This window comes from Physella acuta, unplaced genomic scaffold (genome assembly GCF_028476545.2).
Source record: "Physella acuta isolate Inbredline_101_S28 unplaced genomic scaffold, ASM2847654v3 ptg000799l, whole genome shotgun sequence".
Classification (NCBI taxonomy): Eukaryota; Metazoa; Mollusca; class Gastropoda; family Physidae; genus Physella; species Physella acuta.
In genome coordinates this window covers 32,833-53,440 of record NW_026732317.1, presented here as the reverse complement: position 1 = coordinate 53,440, position 20,608 = coordinate 32,833, and the positions used below count along the sequence as shown (strand labels likewise).

The window sequence follows — 20,608 nt, the reverse complement described above, 5'->3', positions numbered from 1 at the left end:
AGACTAACTTGACCTCGACGACTTCACTTCAATTCAACTTAAAAGACTTCACTGACCGACTTAAACTTCGACGACTTAAACGTCTTCACTTTGACTTCAAAGACTTTTCCTTGACTTCAACAACTTCAATATGACTTCAAAGACTTTTCCTTGACTTCAACAACTTCAATATGACTTCAAAGACTTCACTTTGACTTCAACAACTTCAATATGACTTCAAAGACTTCAATATGACTTCAAAGACTTCACTTTGACTTCAACAACTTCAATATGACTTCAAAGACTTCACTTTGACTTCAACAACTTCAATATGACTTCAAAGACTTCAACGACTGACTTGGATTAACCTTACTTCAACTTCAAAGACTTTAACTTTGACTTCAAAGATTTCAACGACATCACTTTGATTTCAAAGACTTCACTATAACTTCGACGATTTCACTTCTTCACTATGACCTCAACGACTTTATATGATTCAAAGACTTTTCTTTGACTGCAACATGACTTCAACTACGTCACTATGACCTCAACTACGACTTCAACAACTTATTGACTGATTTGACTGACTTCAAATAACTTCCTTTTGACTTCAGTTCTGACTCTATTTACTTCACTGACTTCAATAACACTATTGACTTCAGATTGACTTCACTGACTTCGACTTCAACTATATCGACTTCATGCCGATTTTTTCGACTACTTAGATCAACACAAAAACTCGACTTGACTTCACAATTATGTCCGTTGTTCAAAATCATTTTATGGTGGCGGTCCGGGTCACATTCTTGGTCATGGGGGTTGGTGTTCTTGGGCAGTTGCGTGTTATCTATTTGCTGTACTTTCAGTTTCACTAATTCTATAGCTAACTCTGCTTTTGTTCTTGACATGTCTTACTATCTTGACTATCTTGTTTTCTAACTTATTCTCTACAAATGTTTCAACTTCTTCTCCTGTTTTGTCTAATGGTATGCCCTGTTTATAGCATTGAAACTCTGCCTCCATGGTTGTGTATGTGTATGTGTGTGTGTTGAGGAAAGTCAAAATAACTAAGGCAACAGTGCGTAACAATAGAATGTGTAAGGCAGAAAAACCGCTGGCACAAACTGTCCAGCACGGGTATAAACCCAAACGTTTAAAAAAATTTTGGAAGGTACTTATCTTTTTGGACATGTTGACTGTTCCCTTGTATTGGTAATCCACTCGTTCCGGTTGAATAAACCCGCTGTTGTGTTGAGTTGAAGAAAGCTGTACACCAGTCATACTCCGTCATGAATAGCTGATATACGTTCTTTCCCTTACTCGACCCGCGCTCCACCAGATGTGAGGGTGGGGATTTTTAAGAAGGCCGGAACGAATGAATGCAATAACACACAGTTCAAGTTCCAAATACAAGGTTCTTTATTCACATGTATATAATCATGTTCTACCTAACTAGCTATACTCTCTACTATTTACTTCTGCTACTGACTGTTCACTATACCACTAACTACGCACTCCCATGACCAATCCTAACACTAACTGTTCTCTACATTCTACAAACTAACACCTTCTACCTTCGCTAGCTAATCATGATCTCCTAACTATTTACATTCTCGGCCGTCTCTGACCGCTACCTAACACCTTCCTGGCCTATCGCTCTACTGCCCCACGCCTCAGTGGTCAGCTGACCATACCACGTGACCGGTCAGTCTCTGAATTTCCATTGGTCTACCTCTGACTAACACGCTAAAGCCTATTTCTGCTATCTACCTGGCTTCGACGCAACATTGCGTCATCACACTGTGCCACTACTAGACTTACCTGTGTCACTACTAGACTTACCTGCGCCACTACTAGACTTACCTGTGTCACTACTAGACTTACCTGCGCCACTACTAGACTTACCTGTGTCACTACTAGACTTACCTGCGCCACTACTAGACTTACCTGTGTCACTACTAGACTTACCTGCGCCACTACTAGACTTACCTGTGTCACTACTAGACTTACCTGTGCCACTACTAGACTTACCTGCGCCACTACTAGACTTACCTGTGTCACTACTAGACTTACCTGCGCCACTACTAGACTTACCTGTGTCATTACTAGACTTACCTGTGCCACTACTAGACTTACCTGTGTCACTACTAGACTTACCTGTGCCACTACTAGACTTACCTGTGTCAGTACTAGACTTACCTGTGTCACTACTAGACTTACCTGCTCCACTACTAGACTTACCTGTGTCACTACTAGACTTACCTGCGCCACTACTAGACTTACCTGTGTCACTACTAGACTTACCTGCGCCACTACTAGACTTACTTGTGTCACTACTAGACTTACCTGCGCCACTTCTAGACTTACGTGCGTCACTACTAGACTTACCTGCGCCACTTCTAGACTTACCTGCGCCACTACTAGACTTACCTGTGTCACTACTAGACTACTGCGCCACTACTTCATTTCCCCCACTTTACCCACCCCACTACATTGCCGATTCCATGAACAACCCTCTGCACCTACCCTTTAAACCGTTTTTGCTAAACAGTTGAAATGCCATTTTCTCAACTTTCTAAAACAGTTGAAATGCCATTTTCTCAACTTTCTAAAACAGTTGAAATGCCATTTTCTCAACTTTCTAAAACAGTTGAAATGCCATTTTCTCAACTTTCTAAAACAGTTGAAATGCCATTTTCTCAACTTTCTAAAACAGTTGAAATGCCATTTTCTCAACTTTCTAAAACAGTTGAAATGCCATTTTCTCAACTTTCTAAAACAGTTGAAATGCCATTTTCTCAACTTTCTAAAACAGTTGAAATGCCATTTTCTCAACTTTCTAAAACAGTTGAAATGCCATTTTCTCAACTTTCTAAAACAGTTGAAATGTCATTTTCTCAACTTTCTAAAACAGTTAAAATGTCATTTTCTCAACTTTCTAAAACAGTTGAAATGTCATTTTCTCAACTTTCTAAAACAGTTGAAATGCCATTTTCTCAACTTTCTAAAACAGTTGAAATGCCACTGTTCTTAACTTTTTACCTAGGGAACTGAGACTATTAGACAGTTACTGGAAACCTATTAACAACCTATTTACAACTGTACAATTGTGCGAATCTCTAGTAACTAAACTTTTAGCAAAAGTTTCGGTTACTCTTGGTTTCTCATGCTAAAAATAGCGTAGAGTGTACATCTAACTGGGTTAACATAGGCAGAATTTATTTTTTTTCTTGAAATTTAATGAATTAAAACTACAAAATTTAAAAATAAAGTAAACTTGCTATGAGGGGGGGGGGGGGGGGGAAGGAGGAGGGGGACAAGGGAGGGTCGTTCATAAATGCCGTCACGCTTTAGAAAAAACGTTGTTTTACCTTTGCATCACTGTCACATATCGTCACACCAATCAGACCACCGTTTAAGTGACATGGCAATTTAATTATCCTTCTAATTAATTAACCACACCGCCCTAAAATAATATTCATAGAGCTGATAATTTTATTTGGGGAAAGGGAAGTAACCAATAAATAACTGTTTGGGAGTTCGATTAATTTTGTCGAAAACAAACGATTACTAGATCTATTTATTAAATAGCTCATCCGTGTTTGAATTAAGTCGATTCGTGGATTTTTACATTAAAAATTATATAGTGTGTTTTAATGTCAATATCCTCGCGAACTAGGCGTTACGATGCACCAGGGGAGGGAAGGAAGATCTCGTTCAAACTTTTTAGGTCCGAACTACCCCTACGGTCAAGCCGGATACTGGACGGCGGGGTACGAGTTACCCTGCATTCAGTGGAGTGGAGGATGAGCCTGGTGATCAACAAAGGACAGAAGTGACCGATACACGGTAATCAAACATATCCAAGCCAGTCAGTCGAAGTTGGCCGTGTTGAGGCCTGCCTGGCTATGGGAGACACCTCTTGGTGGTGTACGTGAAGAAAGAAATGAAACTCATATTCACGTAGCTATAAGCAGGGCCGGCGCTACCTATAAGGCGAACTAGGCGGTCGTCTAGGGCTCCATCCCTAAAGGGGGCGCTATAGGTTTAATCGCTATTATCAAAAAGTACCTAATAATGAATAACTTTAATAAAGGAGTAGCGATCTATTTCGGCACCCAGGACGAACTATCAATTTTGCACCCCCACCCCAAAAATAGGTCTATATAGGCCTATATTTATTCGCTATGGTGAAAATGCAACCCCCACCTCCCTAAGTAGGAAAAGTAGGGGCGCTTTTTACCAGTCACTTTGCCTTTTTAATTTGGTGTCACATAACTGATGTAAAAAACGATTAAATATGTTCGTAATTTAAATTTCGAACATTTTAATAGGGCTTGTAAGTCTCGTTTTCTCTGATTTTGAATTAGAAATCTGTCTTGGTAAATGGGGTTTTGTAATGACGGGGGGGGGGGGGGTGTTCAAAGTATTGTCACTTCTTTGGTAAGTATTGATGACTCTTTTAGATTTTGGAGTAACGGCGGAAGGCTGTTGCTGATAGTGATATGGTTTCGTAGGTATAAAGGGTCATCCATAAATGACGTCACACTCGTAGGGGGGAGGGGGGGGTCCGTAATTTTGTGACGATGTGTGATGAGGGGTGGGGGGTCAGATGTTGCGACGTCACATTTTTGCATTATAAAAAAGCAATGTTAGAAAACGAATTTTAGACGTTATTTCGCGTTTTAGATAACTGTTTTAATAAATTGTAATAGTTTAGACACGATTTTGGAAAAATATCAATGTTTAAAAAAAATTGAACTGCAATTTTGAGGGGGGTTGTAGGTTGAGGTGTGACGTCATTTTAGGGGGGGGGGGGTCTGGCTTTTTGTGACGAAGTGTGACGGAGGGGAAGAGGGGGGAGGTAAAAATCGTCAAAAAAAGCGTGACGTCATTTATGGATGACCCCTAAAGTGGTCGTAGAGAAATGAGAATGCAGGTGATGATGTATTGTAGTTCTGGAGTTCGTGAGTATTGATTCTTGTGGTATCGAATTATATTGACTGTTAAAGTGTAGTAGTAGCTCCAGTGAAATCGTTGTTGATTGGGAGTACCATTTGTAGAGTTTGGTGAAGTAAACGAGTTGGTGTCGTAGTTCTGGAGCTTCGAGTCTAGTTATGTTTAGGTATCGAAGTTTGATATGTGTTGTGAATGTAGTAGAGTATATCGAGTAGTCGAGTTTGTCGTAAGTTAAATTATTTAAATTCAGGACGGAACACACTACAAATCAGTAGCGTAGCCAGGAATTGGTCATGGGAGGGGTTCAAATATTTTCCATATGTATAAAATCATATATATATATATATATATATATATCTATATATATATATATATATATATATATATATATATATATATATATATATATATATATATATATATATATATGGGTGAGTTCATGGGAGGGGTTATAACCCCCCCCCCTAACCCCCTTTGCCTACGCCACTGCTACAAATAAAGGTAGGCGTTCTCTAGTTGAAAAATCTTGTTTTTAGGAATATATATTGCCACTCTAAAAGTATTAATATTTATTAAATAGGATGGAATTTATAACAAACTGTAAACTTTGTTTTTTTTTCTAATAATAATTTTTTTTTATAAAAAATAAATAATTCTAGCAATGTCTAAAACAGTAACCCGTGTTTGATTTTTGAAAGACGTCCCTTTATTTAAGGGATCCAAAATTGTTTATAAACAGTACAAAACAAAGATACAGTCATATGTATGCTATCAATATTGAATGGAAGTATGTTGTAATAAAGCTATCGTTTTTGGACTTTCAAACAAAACCTACAGATAAGTATTCAATACGTAAAATATATTGTTGTCACAATGCTACATAGCTAATATGGAAGATTTGTTAGAAATATTACTTAATGAAATTTAAAACGTTTTATTGTCTTTTTCAAACATGTCTTAGTTATACTTGGTTAATTTAGCTATTCTTGTGAAAGTTATTTCCCTTGAATAAAATTTTTTTTATTTGGATTTTCAAATCGGAGATAATTTGTTGATTAATTTTACATTCAATTAAAATTCCTGAACTTAAGTCTAACCGCTTACATATGGATACAACTTTAAGTTATTATTTGCTACTGTAAAAATTATATAGAGCTTAAGTTCTTAACAAAATAGTTTGTTAGGTTTTTTTTGTATTATCAAGTTGAAAAACAAATACATCAGTAGCCGTTGTAGATTGCAATACTTAATGTTAGTAGACTTACAGTCTTAGTCGTAAATTAAACTTATAACGTGTATGCAATCGATAATAAATTAATATGTCACATTTAATGAATTGTTTTCTTATACAAATGTTTTAGTAATTAATTTTTGTGAAAGGGGGCGTTTAATAAGTTTTGTCTAGGGCGCCAAATAACCTGGCGCCGGCACTGGCTATAGGCTATAGCAGAGGTGTAGTGACCCAATCCGGCGAACTATTAATTTTGCGCCCCCTTCCCCCCCCCTTCCCCCTACCCCCAACAAATATGCAATTTTTTACCACTTATCGTTCTTAAGTTTTATTTTACTGTCAAGAAATTTCTTACACAAATGTTAAATCAGTATTTAAAGTCATGTAACAATCTATTTTCTTAACTTTGACTGCGTATAATTCAGCAATGAAGCCCAGAAAGATCTTTTAATTGTTTTTCTACCCCTGGCGCCCCCTATTGTCGGCGCTCGGGACAGCCGCCCCACCCGCCCTACCCTTACTACTCCTCTGGGCTACTGCAACCACACAGTTTCAGCAGAGGCGTAGCGACCCTTCCCGGCGCCCGGGGACAGACTTTCAATTTGGCGCGCCCCTCGGGAGCAAATTTTCGATTTGCACCCCCTCCCCCCTCAAACTTTCGATTTTCACCCCCCCCCCCCCCCTCAAATTGCAAAAATGCAGCTAAAATGACATTTTAATTTGTTTTTACAACCCATTTTGGCGCCCCCTAAGGTTGGCGCCCGGGGACATATGTACCCCCTGCCCCCCATCGCTACACCTCTGAGTTTCAGTGTATTTTCTGTTTTACAGATGACGATGACAGCCAGACCCTGGACACGGTACACCTACACAGCTGTCCTGCTTCTTGGACTCTGGGCTGTTCCATCAAGCGGACACAGCAACGGTCAAAACATTGATGGCGCCTGCAGCAGCCTGGCACCCCAGCACTACCCTCCCCCGCAGATCACAGCTCCCCCCTATCAGATTACTTTCACCCCCGCCCAATACAACTCCAGTACGCCTATCACAGGTAGGTTAAATTAAACAACTCTCTAACACACAAACACGGACAACCTACTCTAAACCTTAATAATCAAGGCCATTACATCTTACATCTCCCGTGCCTGTCATTACATCTCCCGTGCCTGTCATTACATCTTACATCTCACGTGCCTGTCATTACATCTCACGTACCCGTCATTACAACTTACATCTCACGTGTCTGTCATTACATCTTACATCTCACGTGCCTGTCATTACATCTTACATCACATGTGCCTGTCATTACATCTTACATCTTCCGTGCCTGTCATTACATCTTACATCTCACGTGCCTGTCATTACATCTTACATCACACGTGCGTGTCATTACATCTTACATCTCACGTGCCTGTCATTACATCTTACATCACACGTGCGTGTCATTACATCTTACATCACACGTGCCTGTCATTACATCTCACGTGCCTGTCATTACGTCTTACATCTCACGTGCCTGTCATTACATCTTACATCTCAAGTGCCTGTCATTACATCTCACGTGCCTGCCATTACATCTTACATCTCACGTGCCTGTCATTACATCTCACATGCCTGTCATTACATCTTACATCTCACGTGCCTGTCATTACATCTTACATCTCACGTGCCTGCCATTACAGTCAACATCAGCAGCTGTAGCCCTACAGATGGCTTCAAGGGTTTCATGATACAGGCCAGGCGAGCAGGGTCCAACTCGACGGACATGATCGGCAACTTCAGCGTTGTTGCGGGCACAAACCCAGCCTGCAGTGGTGTAAGTAGTGTGTGTGTGTATGTGTGTGTATATGTGTGTGTATGTGTGTGTATATGTGTGTGTAAGTAGTGTGTTTGTGTGTGTGTGTAAGTAGTGTGTGTGTATGTGTTTGTGTGTAAGTAGTGTGTGTGTATGTGTGTGTGTCTGTGTGTAACTAGTGTCACCTCAGTTTTTAAACATAAATTAGGGGAATCATATTGTTTTAGATAAGAATCACCGGTTACATCATTATTAGAAATGACTGCAAATTTTTTTTTAAATTTAAATAAATGTTTAACCGGTTGTATTAAATTGTTTATCGAAATATATAAAACGTCAGAAATTAAAAAAAACAACAACACTTAAAGCCTATCAAAGGCAGTGATGAACACTGTATGTCATTACTCTGTTCCGCATCACCACTCCATATTACATAATAATAAACCGCGCCTGACCCTTCATTTTACAAATGCTTGCTTACTTTTTTAATGTGCATAACTTGTATTGTGATTTTCACTGTTTGTACATTGGTAAAGGGTAATGATAGTATATATACATGTTGCAAGATATATATATATATATATATATATATATATATATATATATATATATATATATATATATATATGCTTTATAGCTTATAATATACAAATAAATTACCCCCCCCCCCCCAATTTTTCAGTCAGCACTTGTACATAACAACGACATTGTAAAACAGTCGATGCTATTGCAGTGGAATCCACCCCCTACCCCAGTGGGGGATTTAGTCTTCAGGTTGGTGCATTTGGCAGATTTAAATAAAAAACAGTTTGATTAATAAACTTAATTGTGTGCGATGATTAGGGCATGACACGAATATGGCTGGTAAGTAGGTCACCAACCAGTTCTATGGCTCATGCAGGTTTATTGAGCTGTAGAACTGGTTGGTGACCTACTTACTAGCCCTATTGTATCCCACATTTAAAAATAATTTGTTAGAGAGAAAATACTAGTTATTTTCAAACATTTGCATTCTTTTAACTTGGATGTTTTTTTTTACTCGACTGGTTTGTTACTCTACTGTTTTTTACTCTACTGTTTTTTTAATTCTACCTTTTTTAGCCTACTGTTTTTTTTTACTCTGCTGTTTTTTTTTACTCTATTGTTTTTTTTTTTACTCTACTGCTGTTTTTGTGTAATTTCTAACAGGGTGACGTTTGTGAAAGATTACAATACATTCTGGGTTAATCTCCAATCTGAAGTTCTACAAGATGCCAACCTTACAACCCATATTCAGTTGAACGAATCTGATATTACCCCAGCTTGCAGTCGTATGTGACATTTCATTTTCAATTTAGGATTATTTTAAACTAGTTATTAACATTTTTTTTTAAAATTTAAATTAATTTAGTTTGCTATTGTTTCAAGAATTATAATTAACACATTCGTAATTGACAATCCAATACCAATTGTAGCCTGTTTTACTTTTGTGTTTATACTTTTTGTAAACAATCTATAACATGGGATATAATGTCAATGTTATAAATTTATCAACGCCTTGAAAAAAAAAGTGGTTTTTGGAATTATACTTCAATCTGTTAGAATTCAATTAAATAATATACCAACTTGTTTAAATAACGTATTTTGTAATACTCTTAAATCACACTTAAAATATTCAGAAATAAAAAATGTAAATTAAATACTGAGTGTTTCTATTTAAAATGTAAATTGCTCACATATCTCTATCTTTTAGAATCCAGAGGAAAATAATAAAATAAAAATGTGCATTTTAAGCATATAGAAACCATCCAACAAAATAATACAAAATTGTCAATCAAATTTTTAGAACATAATTTAATTTCACACTTTCAGAATCCAACGTGACACAACCCCCAGTGACAACAACCCTAACTCCAGTTCCTTCTGGAACTTTCCCAAAACCCATTGGGTGTGGCCAGAGCATGGGCTGCTTCTCCTCATGTTCTGACACCCAGTGTAACTACATCATAGCCTGGGAGCAGGGGGGATTCAACAACAGTGACGCCATCATCAACATTACCGCAGCCGTGGCGTTTGCCAGTGGCTCATACCTGGCACTAGGGTTCTCGTATGATTCAGAGATGGTGAGCTCATGTGTTTTATATGTGTTCTTTTATGTGTGTTAGTGTTTTCATTATTTTGTGTGTACTCTTGTTTCCATGTTATGTGTGAATTCATGTATTTATTTGTTTTTAAATGTATTTTGTGCATACATTTTTTTCCTTGTTATGTGTGAATTCATGAATGTATTTTATTTTGAATGTTTGCAAGATAGCTGTGTATTAAATGCAGTATTATACTGCTGTGTGTAGTATTAGTTTTTAACTTTTTAATATGTGGATTAGTATATCAATTGTATTAATTAATACAGGAGAATTAGTGTGTATTTATTATGTAAACTGTCATACCTATTACTGGTGCGTATTAATAGTTTTAATGCTATCTCTTTTCATATTGTTTGATGAAATAAAACTCATGACCTTTTCTCTTAGATACATTGGACTTCTTCACCACTAAAATAATCAATTTTTTTCTATTCAATATTTCTGTATGTTCGTTACACCAAGTATATGTAGCTTGTATATTTAGCATAAAATGTCAGTGTTTCAATCCATTTAATCCTTAATCTAGCACATTGTTTTATCCAATGTCTTACAGGGGGATGACAGTGTAATGGGTTGTGCCTTTGGTTCCAACTCCAGCACCATTGTCAAGTTTACTGGATACACTACAGGAACAGTTGCTCCATCAATGTTTAATGATAGTGTAAGTTGGGGGAAAAAAATAAAAATAATTTCTGAACCTGATGGTCCATGGGGCAAGTGAAGTAGAGTTCACCTGTTTCTTTGATCTCAGTATATGAAAGGATGGTGTTGTCAGAATTATGCCCAGCCATCTTAACTTTCCCTAATGTGAGTTAGGTGCCCATCAGAGCTTGTTACATAGGAATGTTTTACTGACCCAAATTCAAACTCGAGACTTTCAGGTTAACAGTCAAGTGAGTTGTAGCCTTCACCTAATATTTTCCCACTCAACGAGTCTTTATTTATAGTCAGTTCAAAAAGTAGGCCTACAAAAAATGTCTGATTTAAAATCCAATTTGAAAAGTTGTTGTATAAAGTTTTAGACAAAAAAGTAAATTTTTACATCACTTCTTAAATGACTATTACAATTTTTTATATCACACAGGAAGTGAAGCTGACAAGCAGCATGTATGTTGATGGTATTCTAAGCTGTTATTTCCAGAGGCCCATAGCTGGAAAAGACAAGCGTTACGATCTCACAAAATCGTGGACTTTACTGTTTGTAAGAGGCCGCGCTAGTGTTGACAGTAAGTTTTTGAATTCAGGGGTTAACAAATAGAGTTTAACAGTAAATTCTTCCTTCTATTGTAATGGCAAAAGCAACTCATAATGTTACTGAAAAGAGTTTGTTAGAGGTCTTTGCTAGTTTTTATATTTAGTTCTTTACTGCTATAGCTGCACATTAAATGTTAAAAGATGTTTCACTTTTCTTAACTGTGGTAGTGTGTAAATAAATTCTCTTATCTTAAGTCTTTAAGCTGAAGTAGAAATAATTATAATTATAATGAAAATGAAATTATATTATTGTATTACAATTTCTAACAAATAAATAATTTTATAATTTAAATAATTCTGATGTTAATAAATCTATACCATATTGGAAAACTGAAATCCTATCACTAAAATGTAACAAATTAATGATTTAAACAAATTTGTTATAATAATTCAATGCATCAATGAATAAAATGGATAATTTATTTAAGAAAATGTAACTGTTTATTTTACCTCTATTGTTACCGACAGAGAACGTTGCGTACATCCAAGATCACAATCAAGACAGACACATCTCTGAGCAGCAGGTCAGCATTGACTCATGGGTAGACCTGGGCAAGGTGGAGGAGGAGAGTGCTTTGATTAAAGCTCATGGTGAGTCTCTCTAATGTTTATCTTATGAATTCCTTTGATTAAAGCTCTTGGTGAGTCTCTGTAATGTTTATCTTATGAATTCCTTTGATTAAAGCTCTTGGTGAGTCTCTCTAATGTTTATCTTATGAATTCCTTTGATTAAAGCTCTTGGTGAGTCTCTCTAATGTTTATCTTATGAATTCCTTTGATTAAAGCTCATGGTGAGTCTCTCTAATGTTTATCTTATGAATTCCTTTGATTAAAGCTCATGGTGAGTCACTCTAATGTTTATCTTATGAATTCCTTTGATTAAAGCTCATGGTGAGTCACTCTAATGTTTATCTTATGAATTCCTTTGATTAAAGCTCATGGTGAGTCTCTCTAATGTTTATCTTATGAATTCCTTTGATTAAAGCTCATGGTGAGTCACTCTAATGTTTATCTTATGAATTCCTTTGATTAAAGCTCATGGTGAGTCTCTCTAATGTTTATCTTATGAATTACTTTGATGAAAGCTCATGGTGAGTCACTCTAATGTTTATCTTATGAATTCCTTTGATTAAATCTCATGGTGAGTCTCTCTAATGTTTATGAATTCCTTTGATTAAAGCACATGGTGAGTCTCTCTAATGTTTATCTTATGAATTCCTTTGATTAAAGCTCATTGTGAGTCACTGTAATGTTTATCTTATGAATTCCTTTGATTAAAGCTCATGGTGAGTCTCTCTAATGTTTATCTTATGAATTCCTTTGATTAAAGCTCATGGTGAGTCACTGTAATGTTTATCTTATGAATTCCTTTGATTAAAGCTCATGGTGAGTCTCTCTAATGTTTATCTTATGAATTCCTTTGATTAAAGCTCATGGTGAGTCTCTCTTATGTTTATCTTATGAATTCCTTTGATTAAAGCTCATGGTGAGTCACTCTAATGTTTATCTTATGAATTCCTTTGATGAAAGCTCATGGTGAGTCACTCTAATGTTTATCTTATGAATTCCTTTGATTAAAGCTCATGGTGAGTCTCTCTAATGTTTATCTTATGAATTCCTTTGATTAAAGCTCATGGTGAGTCTCTCTAATGTTTATCTTATGAATTACTTTGATTAAAGCTCATGGTGAGTCACTCTAATGTTTATCTTATGAATTCCTTTGATTAAATCTCATGGTGAGTCTCTCTAATGTTTATGAATTCCTTTGATTAAAGCACATGGTGAGTCTCTCTAATGTTTATCTTATGAATTCCTTTGATTAAAGCTCATGGTGAGTCACTCTTATGTTTATCTTATGAATTCTCTTCAACTGTTGAGTGCGGAGTTCATCGATTTTGTGTAGTCAAAGTAGGAGCCAGAATTCATCTTTGTTAAGATACTTAGGGTTTCATAGAAACAGTAGCAATATCAGATAGTATCAATCTAGGCTCATGGTTAGGGAGAGGGCTAATACTGGCACCAGGGCTAGAGTAGAAATACAACTGATATGTCCTTCCAAAGTAAAATGTATATTTTTATCTATTCAGTGCTGTAATTCACAGTAGTATTTGTTTTCCTTAACTAATCAGGTAAATATCTAAAAATAAGCTTATTTAATTTGCCTTAAATTAATGTTTTTGTTTATACATTTCCAGGTAGTTTAATGGTGGGGGCCTGGGTTTTCTTTGCAAGTGTTGGTATTGTGGCGGCCAGGTACTACAAACCTGTGTGGAAGTACAGCTTGTGTTCCCAGAAAGCCTGGTTCCTTGTAGGTTTATACATTATATATGTGTTATTAATAGAAGTATTACTTTAATTTAGCTTTAAAATAAAAACATAACTGTCAAGATAATGAAATCAGCATTTAAAATAAAAAATGAAATAAAAGACGATTTGTTCTTACCAAACAATAATTTTACTTTGAATTATCCTATATAAGGGAAGCAACCCCTTATAAAATAGTAGTTTTGAACACTTTAAGAAAACTGATTAAACTTATTAAAATCTTTAATATTAATTTTAGATCCACAGATTTAGCATGGTGATTGTATTTTGTGCAACTGCAGCTGCTTTTGTCATTATATTTGTCAAGGAAAAAGAATGGAGTTATGTAAGTATTTTTTAAAGTTTTACTTTCAGCTAGATTTTTATAATTAAGTTTAATATAATTAAAATTAAAGATTTAATTTACATTATTTAAATAATTATTTAAATAATTTAAATGAAGATGATTATTTTAAACAGAAAAGAAAATCTGAAATCTTACTTGTGGTGTCATGATAGGTCTAGCTTGCAGTGTAGCCTATTCTTGAGGCTACTAAGTAGTGGACAAAAAAAGATTTGCTTCAAAAATTATTCGAATACGCTTTGTTAATAAAATTGTATGATGATAACTGAAAAAAAACCCTCAGGAATTCTTCAATTAGGCTTTAACTTTTCAGATTGATGTTGAAGGAAAAAAGTTTTTAGAGGGACACCCCATAATGGGGGTCATAGTAATGGCACTGACGTTAATCAATGTAAGTGTAATCACTCCAGATAATTTTAAAGCAAATGTAAATGTTTTATGTGATAAAAATGTTAGTAACATAAATAAAGTTGTTTAATTATTTTTTGAGGATGTACACATATTCATTAAAATATTGAAGTGTTTCATAATGAAAATAAAAAGTCTAAGAATTTCGATTTAAACTATATTTACTTACTGGAAAAACTATTCTTACCTCCCCTTAGCCTATTATGGCATTTTTCCGACCACATCCTGGAACAGCCAAGAGACCAATCTTTAACTGGGCGCATTGGTTTGTTGGAACAGCTGCTCATATTTTAGGAAGTAGGTCATGTGTAAATTAAATCTTGTATGACTTTAAAATATCAGTTAAAATTATATATCTAAAAATTTGTTCCTTTCAATAAATGTATGAGACTGTAACCTTTAACCTCTTTTCATTTAGTCATCACCATATTTTTTGGGGTTCAGCTACCCGACGCTGATTGTCCGTACTACGTGGTCTACATACTGGCAGCATACGTAGCATGGCAGATTTTTGTGGAGCTTCTGCTGGAGTTTATTTCTTGTATTGGAAGGAAAAAAGGTGAGATATACTTAAAGAAAGGTGAGATATACTTTAAGAAAGGTAAGATATACCTTAAGAAAGGTGAGATACCTCAAGAAAGGTGAGGTATACTTTAAAAAAGGTGAGATATACTTTAAGAAAGGTGAGATACCTTAAGAAAGGTGAGATACCTTAAGAAAGGTGAGATATACTTTAAGAAAGGTGAGATATACTTTAAGAAAGGTGAGATATACTTTAAAAAGGTGAGATATGCTTTAAAAAGGTGAGATTAAAGTTTAAAAAAGATGAGATGAAAGTTTAAGAAAAGTTAGTTGAAATGTCAAGACAGGGCATGTAAAACTTAAAAGATGTAAGGGTACTTGAAAAAAATAAATTTCAACGAATTATATGATTAAACAAGTTTTTAAAATGAAGGGAAAGTCAAATTAGATAATCACGTTTATAATAGAAAAAGTATGCATAAGAAAATTAGGGTTTAATTATATGATAATTTTGAACAGGGCTACCAAAATATCTCAAAATACATTTTGAAGTTGTATTTGATATTTTCATGACTAGTATTCTATTAGGGAACATCATTTAATGTGGAAAAAGATACATAACCTGTGATGACTTACATTTAAATTACCCTTTATATTTTAATAGACCGAAGTGATGTTTACGAACTAAACAGTGGCAGCGAGCCTAAGATGGAGCCTACAGTAGAAAGCCGATGGGTAAGTTTTTTTTCCCAATAGACATGCTAACATACATCTCTAAGTAAATAATACAAGAAAACTGTTCATGGACTATATAGTGAAATTAAGAAAAAATTGTCGAATTATGACTTAGTCCAAGTCTATGTTGATAGTCAAAATATTATATTCAAATAATAATGCTAACATACATCTCTAAGTAAATATTACAAGAAAACTGTTCATGGACTATATAGTGAAATTAAGAAAAAATTGTCGAATTATGACTTAGTCCAAGTCTATGTTGATAGTCAAAATATTATATTCAAATAATAATGCTAACATACATCTCTAAGTAAATATTTCAAGAAAACTGTTCATGGACTATATAGTGAAATTAAGAAAAAATTGTCGAATTATGACTTAGTCCAAGTCTATGTTGATAGTCAAAATATTATATTCAAATAATAATGCTAACATACATCTCTAAGTAAATATTAAAAGAAAACTGTTCATGGACTATATAGTGAAATTAAGAAAAAATTGTCGAATTATGACTTAGTCCAAGTCTATGTTGATAGTCAAAATATTATATTCAAATAATAACATATCTTAGTTTAGATTATATGGTTTAGAATAAATTGTGGAGTTATGACCAAGCCTATTTTGATAGTTCAACACATTTTATTCTATATACTAAAAGAAAAAAACATTTCTAGATAAAATATTTCAGAATAAATTGTGGTATCATGACTTCTACTTAGTTCAAGCTTATGTAAATAGTAAAACATTTATTTTAAAATACTAAAAAACATTTCTTGGGTTAGGTAATATAGTTCAGAATAAATTGTGGGATCATTTCTTCTATTTAGTTCAAACCTAGACCAACCCATTTTAAATTTAAAATTTTTTTTCCCAAGGTAATCATCACCAAGCGCGTCATCTTTGTCCTTCATGTCCTCATTGTTGCTGCCCTGACAGCCGCTGTCATTGCCATCATCTCCCTGGGCAAGAAAAATCTGGAAGATTAAACAAGGAAATGTTTTACTTCATATAAGTTTACAAAGTCATAGGAACCAGCTCAAATATTCATCTTTGATGTTTAAAAAAAATAGATTCCTGCGAACACTGTTAGTCAACTGTGTATATTATATTTGTAAAGTGGATTTGGTTTACTGTGATTGAATTTCTGTAAATTAACTTGTTAGTCAAAATTGAATATTAAACACTATAGTTATAAACCATATCTAAATAACTTCAATCAAAAATTAGTGACAGATTGTTGACTTGCTTATTAATAGTAGAAACTTTTATTGTAAACCAAGTACTTGGACACACAGATCCCAGTATCATTGAAAGTATTTAACCAAGATAAGTATACAAAATAAAATAAAAAAATAATAGTAGGTAAAAGTTAAATAATTGGTAAGTTCAAATTCTCACATTAAACAAAAGTAGACTTTAATTATCATATTTTTATGGTTTTTTTAATTGAAAGTTTTATTATTAATTAGTATCTTTAACCATGTTTATTAATTCATTATAATATTTTAATGTTTAATTAACTTGGTAAGATGACGTTGACTTGGTTTTGTCCCCTATTTAACATTCACAAATCTAAGGGATATAACTGAAGCTTACTCAAAACTGATCCATTTAGGTTTATGTGACAATTTTTTAACAATTGTATTGGTTTAACATACAGTTAATGAAATTAATTGTGTAATTCTTTTTCATAATTGTAATTTTGTATTTATATTTAGCAAGTGTTTGTAGCATGCCAAATATTAGTGTTCTGTTACTGTTTTTGATTTTTAAAATTACGATTGAAGCAATTCAAAATTTAAAAAAAAATTATACCACTTCATGAACAACAGGTCCCTTCGCCATAGAGACCATAACATTCTCTGCTCATTGGGAAAAATGCCAATGATAATCATGGTTATCATTTACAGAGGGTAATGAAGGCTTTGCTATTGTATATAGGTGTTTGATTTAGAAAGGCAAGTCAGACAGCTTAATACAATCTCTAGCAGCTGGAGTTTATCTGGCCACTCTCTGGTTTCTAGTTAAAGCTTGAACTCTCATTCCTTATCGTCCTGAGACGTATTTGTTAACCGTGGTAGTTTCCCTTTGATTCAAGCATACAACTACATTGTTTTGATAACGTCCCTTTAATTGAAAAATAAAACGACTACAATGTTGTTACCATACACTATTGAATCGATCAATAGAACAATTTAAGCTGTTCACCTATTTTCTTTATTTAAAAATTAAGTTTTTTTTAAAATTCCTACTTTTCTGTATGAAAGTTGTTTATTGTTTGGATTTCATTGTTAGATTAACAGGGGCACTAAACCTAGCCATAACCTCTACCCTAACACTAGACTTGACTTGGTCCTTTTTACACCTAGTGGGTCTCAAGGGTTACCCTACAAACTAAACAACACCTCATTGTTTACCCTTATGAAAATACGGCGGGAGAAATCCTTGAAACAATTCTGTTTTATCATGCCAGAGTATAGAGAACAAGCTTTTTTTTTGTGACAAACATTTATTTCAAGGCACAGACAGCCCCAGACCGATGACATTCATCATCAATTATCGCCATCATCTTCTTCATCATCTTCTTCATCGTCTTCATCATCATCTTTACCCGTTCGTGCCCAAAATACAAGTGCAGATGAAGCAGAGGTCATCTGTTTAACGATCTCTGCATACACGGGGAGAGTGTGGTCAATACTATGCCCTGCCGCCTTGGTTTCTCTAATGTGAACCAGGTACCCATCAGAGCTGGGTGGACTCAGGGACTCTAAACTTTCGGGTTAGCGGTCGTGAGCTCTACCATTCGACCACGCCGTCTCTTGTGACTTTAAGCTAACCCTAATTTTAATCCTAACACCCCAGACCTAGCTAGTCTTGTACAAACTAATACAAAAATTCTAACACGAAAATAAGACATAGTTTACCCACACCCTACCCTAAGTTAGATCGATAGATAACAACGTTTTATATAACACCCCATTTCTAGCATCACCCTAAGTTGTGTCAGTCTATTGAATAATATTATTATTAAGAAGAGATTTAAAAAATAATTCAATGGAAGTGTTGTACAGCTTTGATTTATACTACCGCCCCACCCCATATAACATAACACAACACACATAACCTCTCCTATCACTTTGGTGTGTTATAATAATAAAACGCGTGAACTATCCCCACCTCACAAGAGAGCAATAAATTCTTGTATTTTAAGACAGAAGAGTCATGATATTAAATCAGTCAACAGGATTGCCAAATCTGTGATTAGTCATACTTATTACATTATTTTATGTACTTTTATGTATACCCTTCTAATGATATTGATATTACACGATTCTTTAACTCTATAGTAAATGAACGTCTAATGATGAGTTGAAGTATTTTTTTTTTGTAACAACCATCATTGAGAGTGACTATATAACATCAAATATCAACTGCTGTAATCATATTGATCGAGTTACATACCAATATATTATATACTGACAAGTGTACTTTTTATTTATTAATTTAGATATTAATTAAGGGGATATAATCGTGATCTTGGGTTGTCGAACACGGAGCTCAAAACTCCACCCTTCCCCCCACCCAAAGTGTTTGTTGTTTATTTTTTTTCAACATGTAGTTAAAATGCTACTCAATATAAAAGACTTACTTACATTTATTTTAGAAATTGTCTTAAATTTGTATGACTGTGTTGTTGAATTTCAAATGTTTAAGTAAAAGAAAAAATTAGGCCTCCTTAAAAAGAAGCACAAAAAGATATTCTTAAACATGCTAACAAACTCGCCCCCCCTCCCCCCAGCCCTTTCATTTTTAAATAAAGTCATTTTATCCTGCCTTTTATTATTTATTTTATCTTAAAGTTTATTTCAACCAGCTATGACTTATTATACAAAATGCATTGTGTGAAGAAATTTGTCATTTACTATGCAATCTAGTTTTAAAATCTTTACTGTATTTGAATAAAACATTTACATTTTCTAAAAACTGAGAGTTTTTTTCGTCTTTTATCTCCACGCATTAAGGCGTAGGGGTGATGTGGGGTTTAAATTTAACATTCACACATTAATCCTTTAAAATATTAAGCTGCTTTATTTCAACGTATTTGTGAATTTTGCATCAACAAAAATTCTTTAAGGGAATCAAATTCTAGCTCAGTACTTTCGGGTTAGCAGTCTATGCTCTACCATTCGACCACGCCGATACCAATAACGTATTTTTAAATACAAAAAAGGTCAAAAGATCAACAATTCACCAAAAAAAAAAAACAAACAAAAAAACTCTAACATGCCATATGAGTTTTATTGTGAATCAGTTTAGCTTCAGCCATTTTCTCCCTAGGGGCCACAAAGGAATAAGAAGACTGAGCCACATTAAACAGTGGGCCACCTCATTACACAAGCTAGCCTCACTACACACAAGTGGGCCACCCCATTACACACAAGTGAGTCACCTCACTACACAAGTGGGCCACCTCACTACACAAGTGGGCCACCTCACTACACAAGTGGGCCACCTCACTACACAAGTGGGCCACCTCACTACACAAGTGGGCCACCTCACTACACAAGTGGGCCACCTCACTACACAAGTGGGCCACCTCACTACACAAGTGGGCCACCTCATTACACAAGTGGGCCACCTCACTACACAAGTGGGCCACCTCATTACACCAGCTAGCCCCACTACTCACTAGTGGGTAGAAACATAACCATCTGATGCCACAGGTGTCACACCTTAAGTCACGCGTGACAGGCCTTGACCTCCGAAAGTATTCCGAGGATCGTGGGTTCCGAGATGCGCTATTTATAGCAACACTCCGCGACGGCTTATGTTTACAATTTCTCGATCGCTGGTTGGCCAGTTGACTGAACTCAAGTGATCTCCGCCTAGCGACGACCTGACGGTGGTTGTAAAAACTGCAAGTCATGAGC

The 20,608-nt window shown here is 35.0% G+C and overlaps 1 protein-coding gene across 1 annotated transcript in view; it reads left to right on the top strand.

Annotated features, from left to right (window-relative positions):
• Positions 1-19,655, top strand: part of LOC131951109 (putative ferric-chelate reductase 1) — a 30,784-nt gene extending 11,129 nt beyond the window's left edge. Inside the window, exons 2-16 of the mRNA XM_059313395.1 lie at positions 7,001-7,220; positions 7,852-7,985; positions 8,647-8,738; positions 9,153-9,274; positions 9,816-10,066; positions 10,641-10,748; positions 11,172-11,313; positions 11,810-11,932; positions 13,537-13,649; positions 13,905-13,991; positions 14,323-14,400; positions 14,615-14,714; positions 14,836-14,976; positions 15,604-15,674; positions 16,553-19,655. Of these exons, the coding sequence (XP_059169378.1) occupies positions 7,001-7,220; positions 7,852-7,985; positions 8,647-8,738; positions 9,153-9,274; positions 9,816-10,066; positions 10,641-10,748; positions 11,172-11,313; positions 11,810-11,932; positions 13,537-13,649; positions 13,905-13,991; positions 14,323-14,400; positions 14,615-14,714; positions 14,836-14,976; positions 15,604-15,674; positions 16,553-16,663 (1,893 nt within the window). The 3' untranslated portion in view covers positions 16,664-19,655. The remainder of the gene's footprint in view (positions 1-7,000; positions 7,221-7,851; positions 7,986-8,646; positions 8,739-9,152; positions 9,275-9,815; positions 10,067-10,640; positions 10,749-11,171; positions 11,314-11,809; positions 11,933-13,536; positions 13,650-13,904; positions 13,992-14,322; positions 14,401-14,614; positions 14,715-14,835; positions 14,977-15,603; positions 15,675-16,552) is intronic.
• Positions 19,656-20,608: the final 953 nt, after the last annotated feature.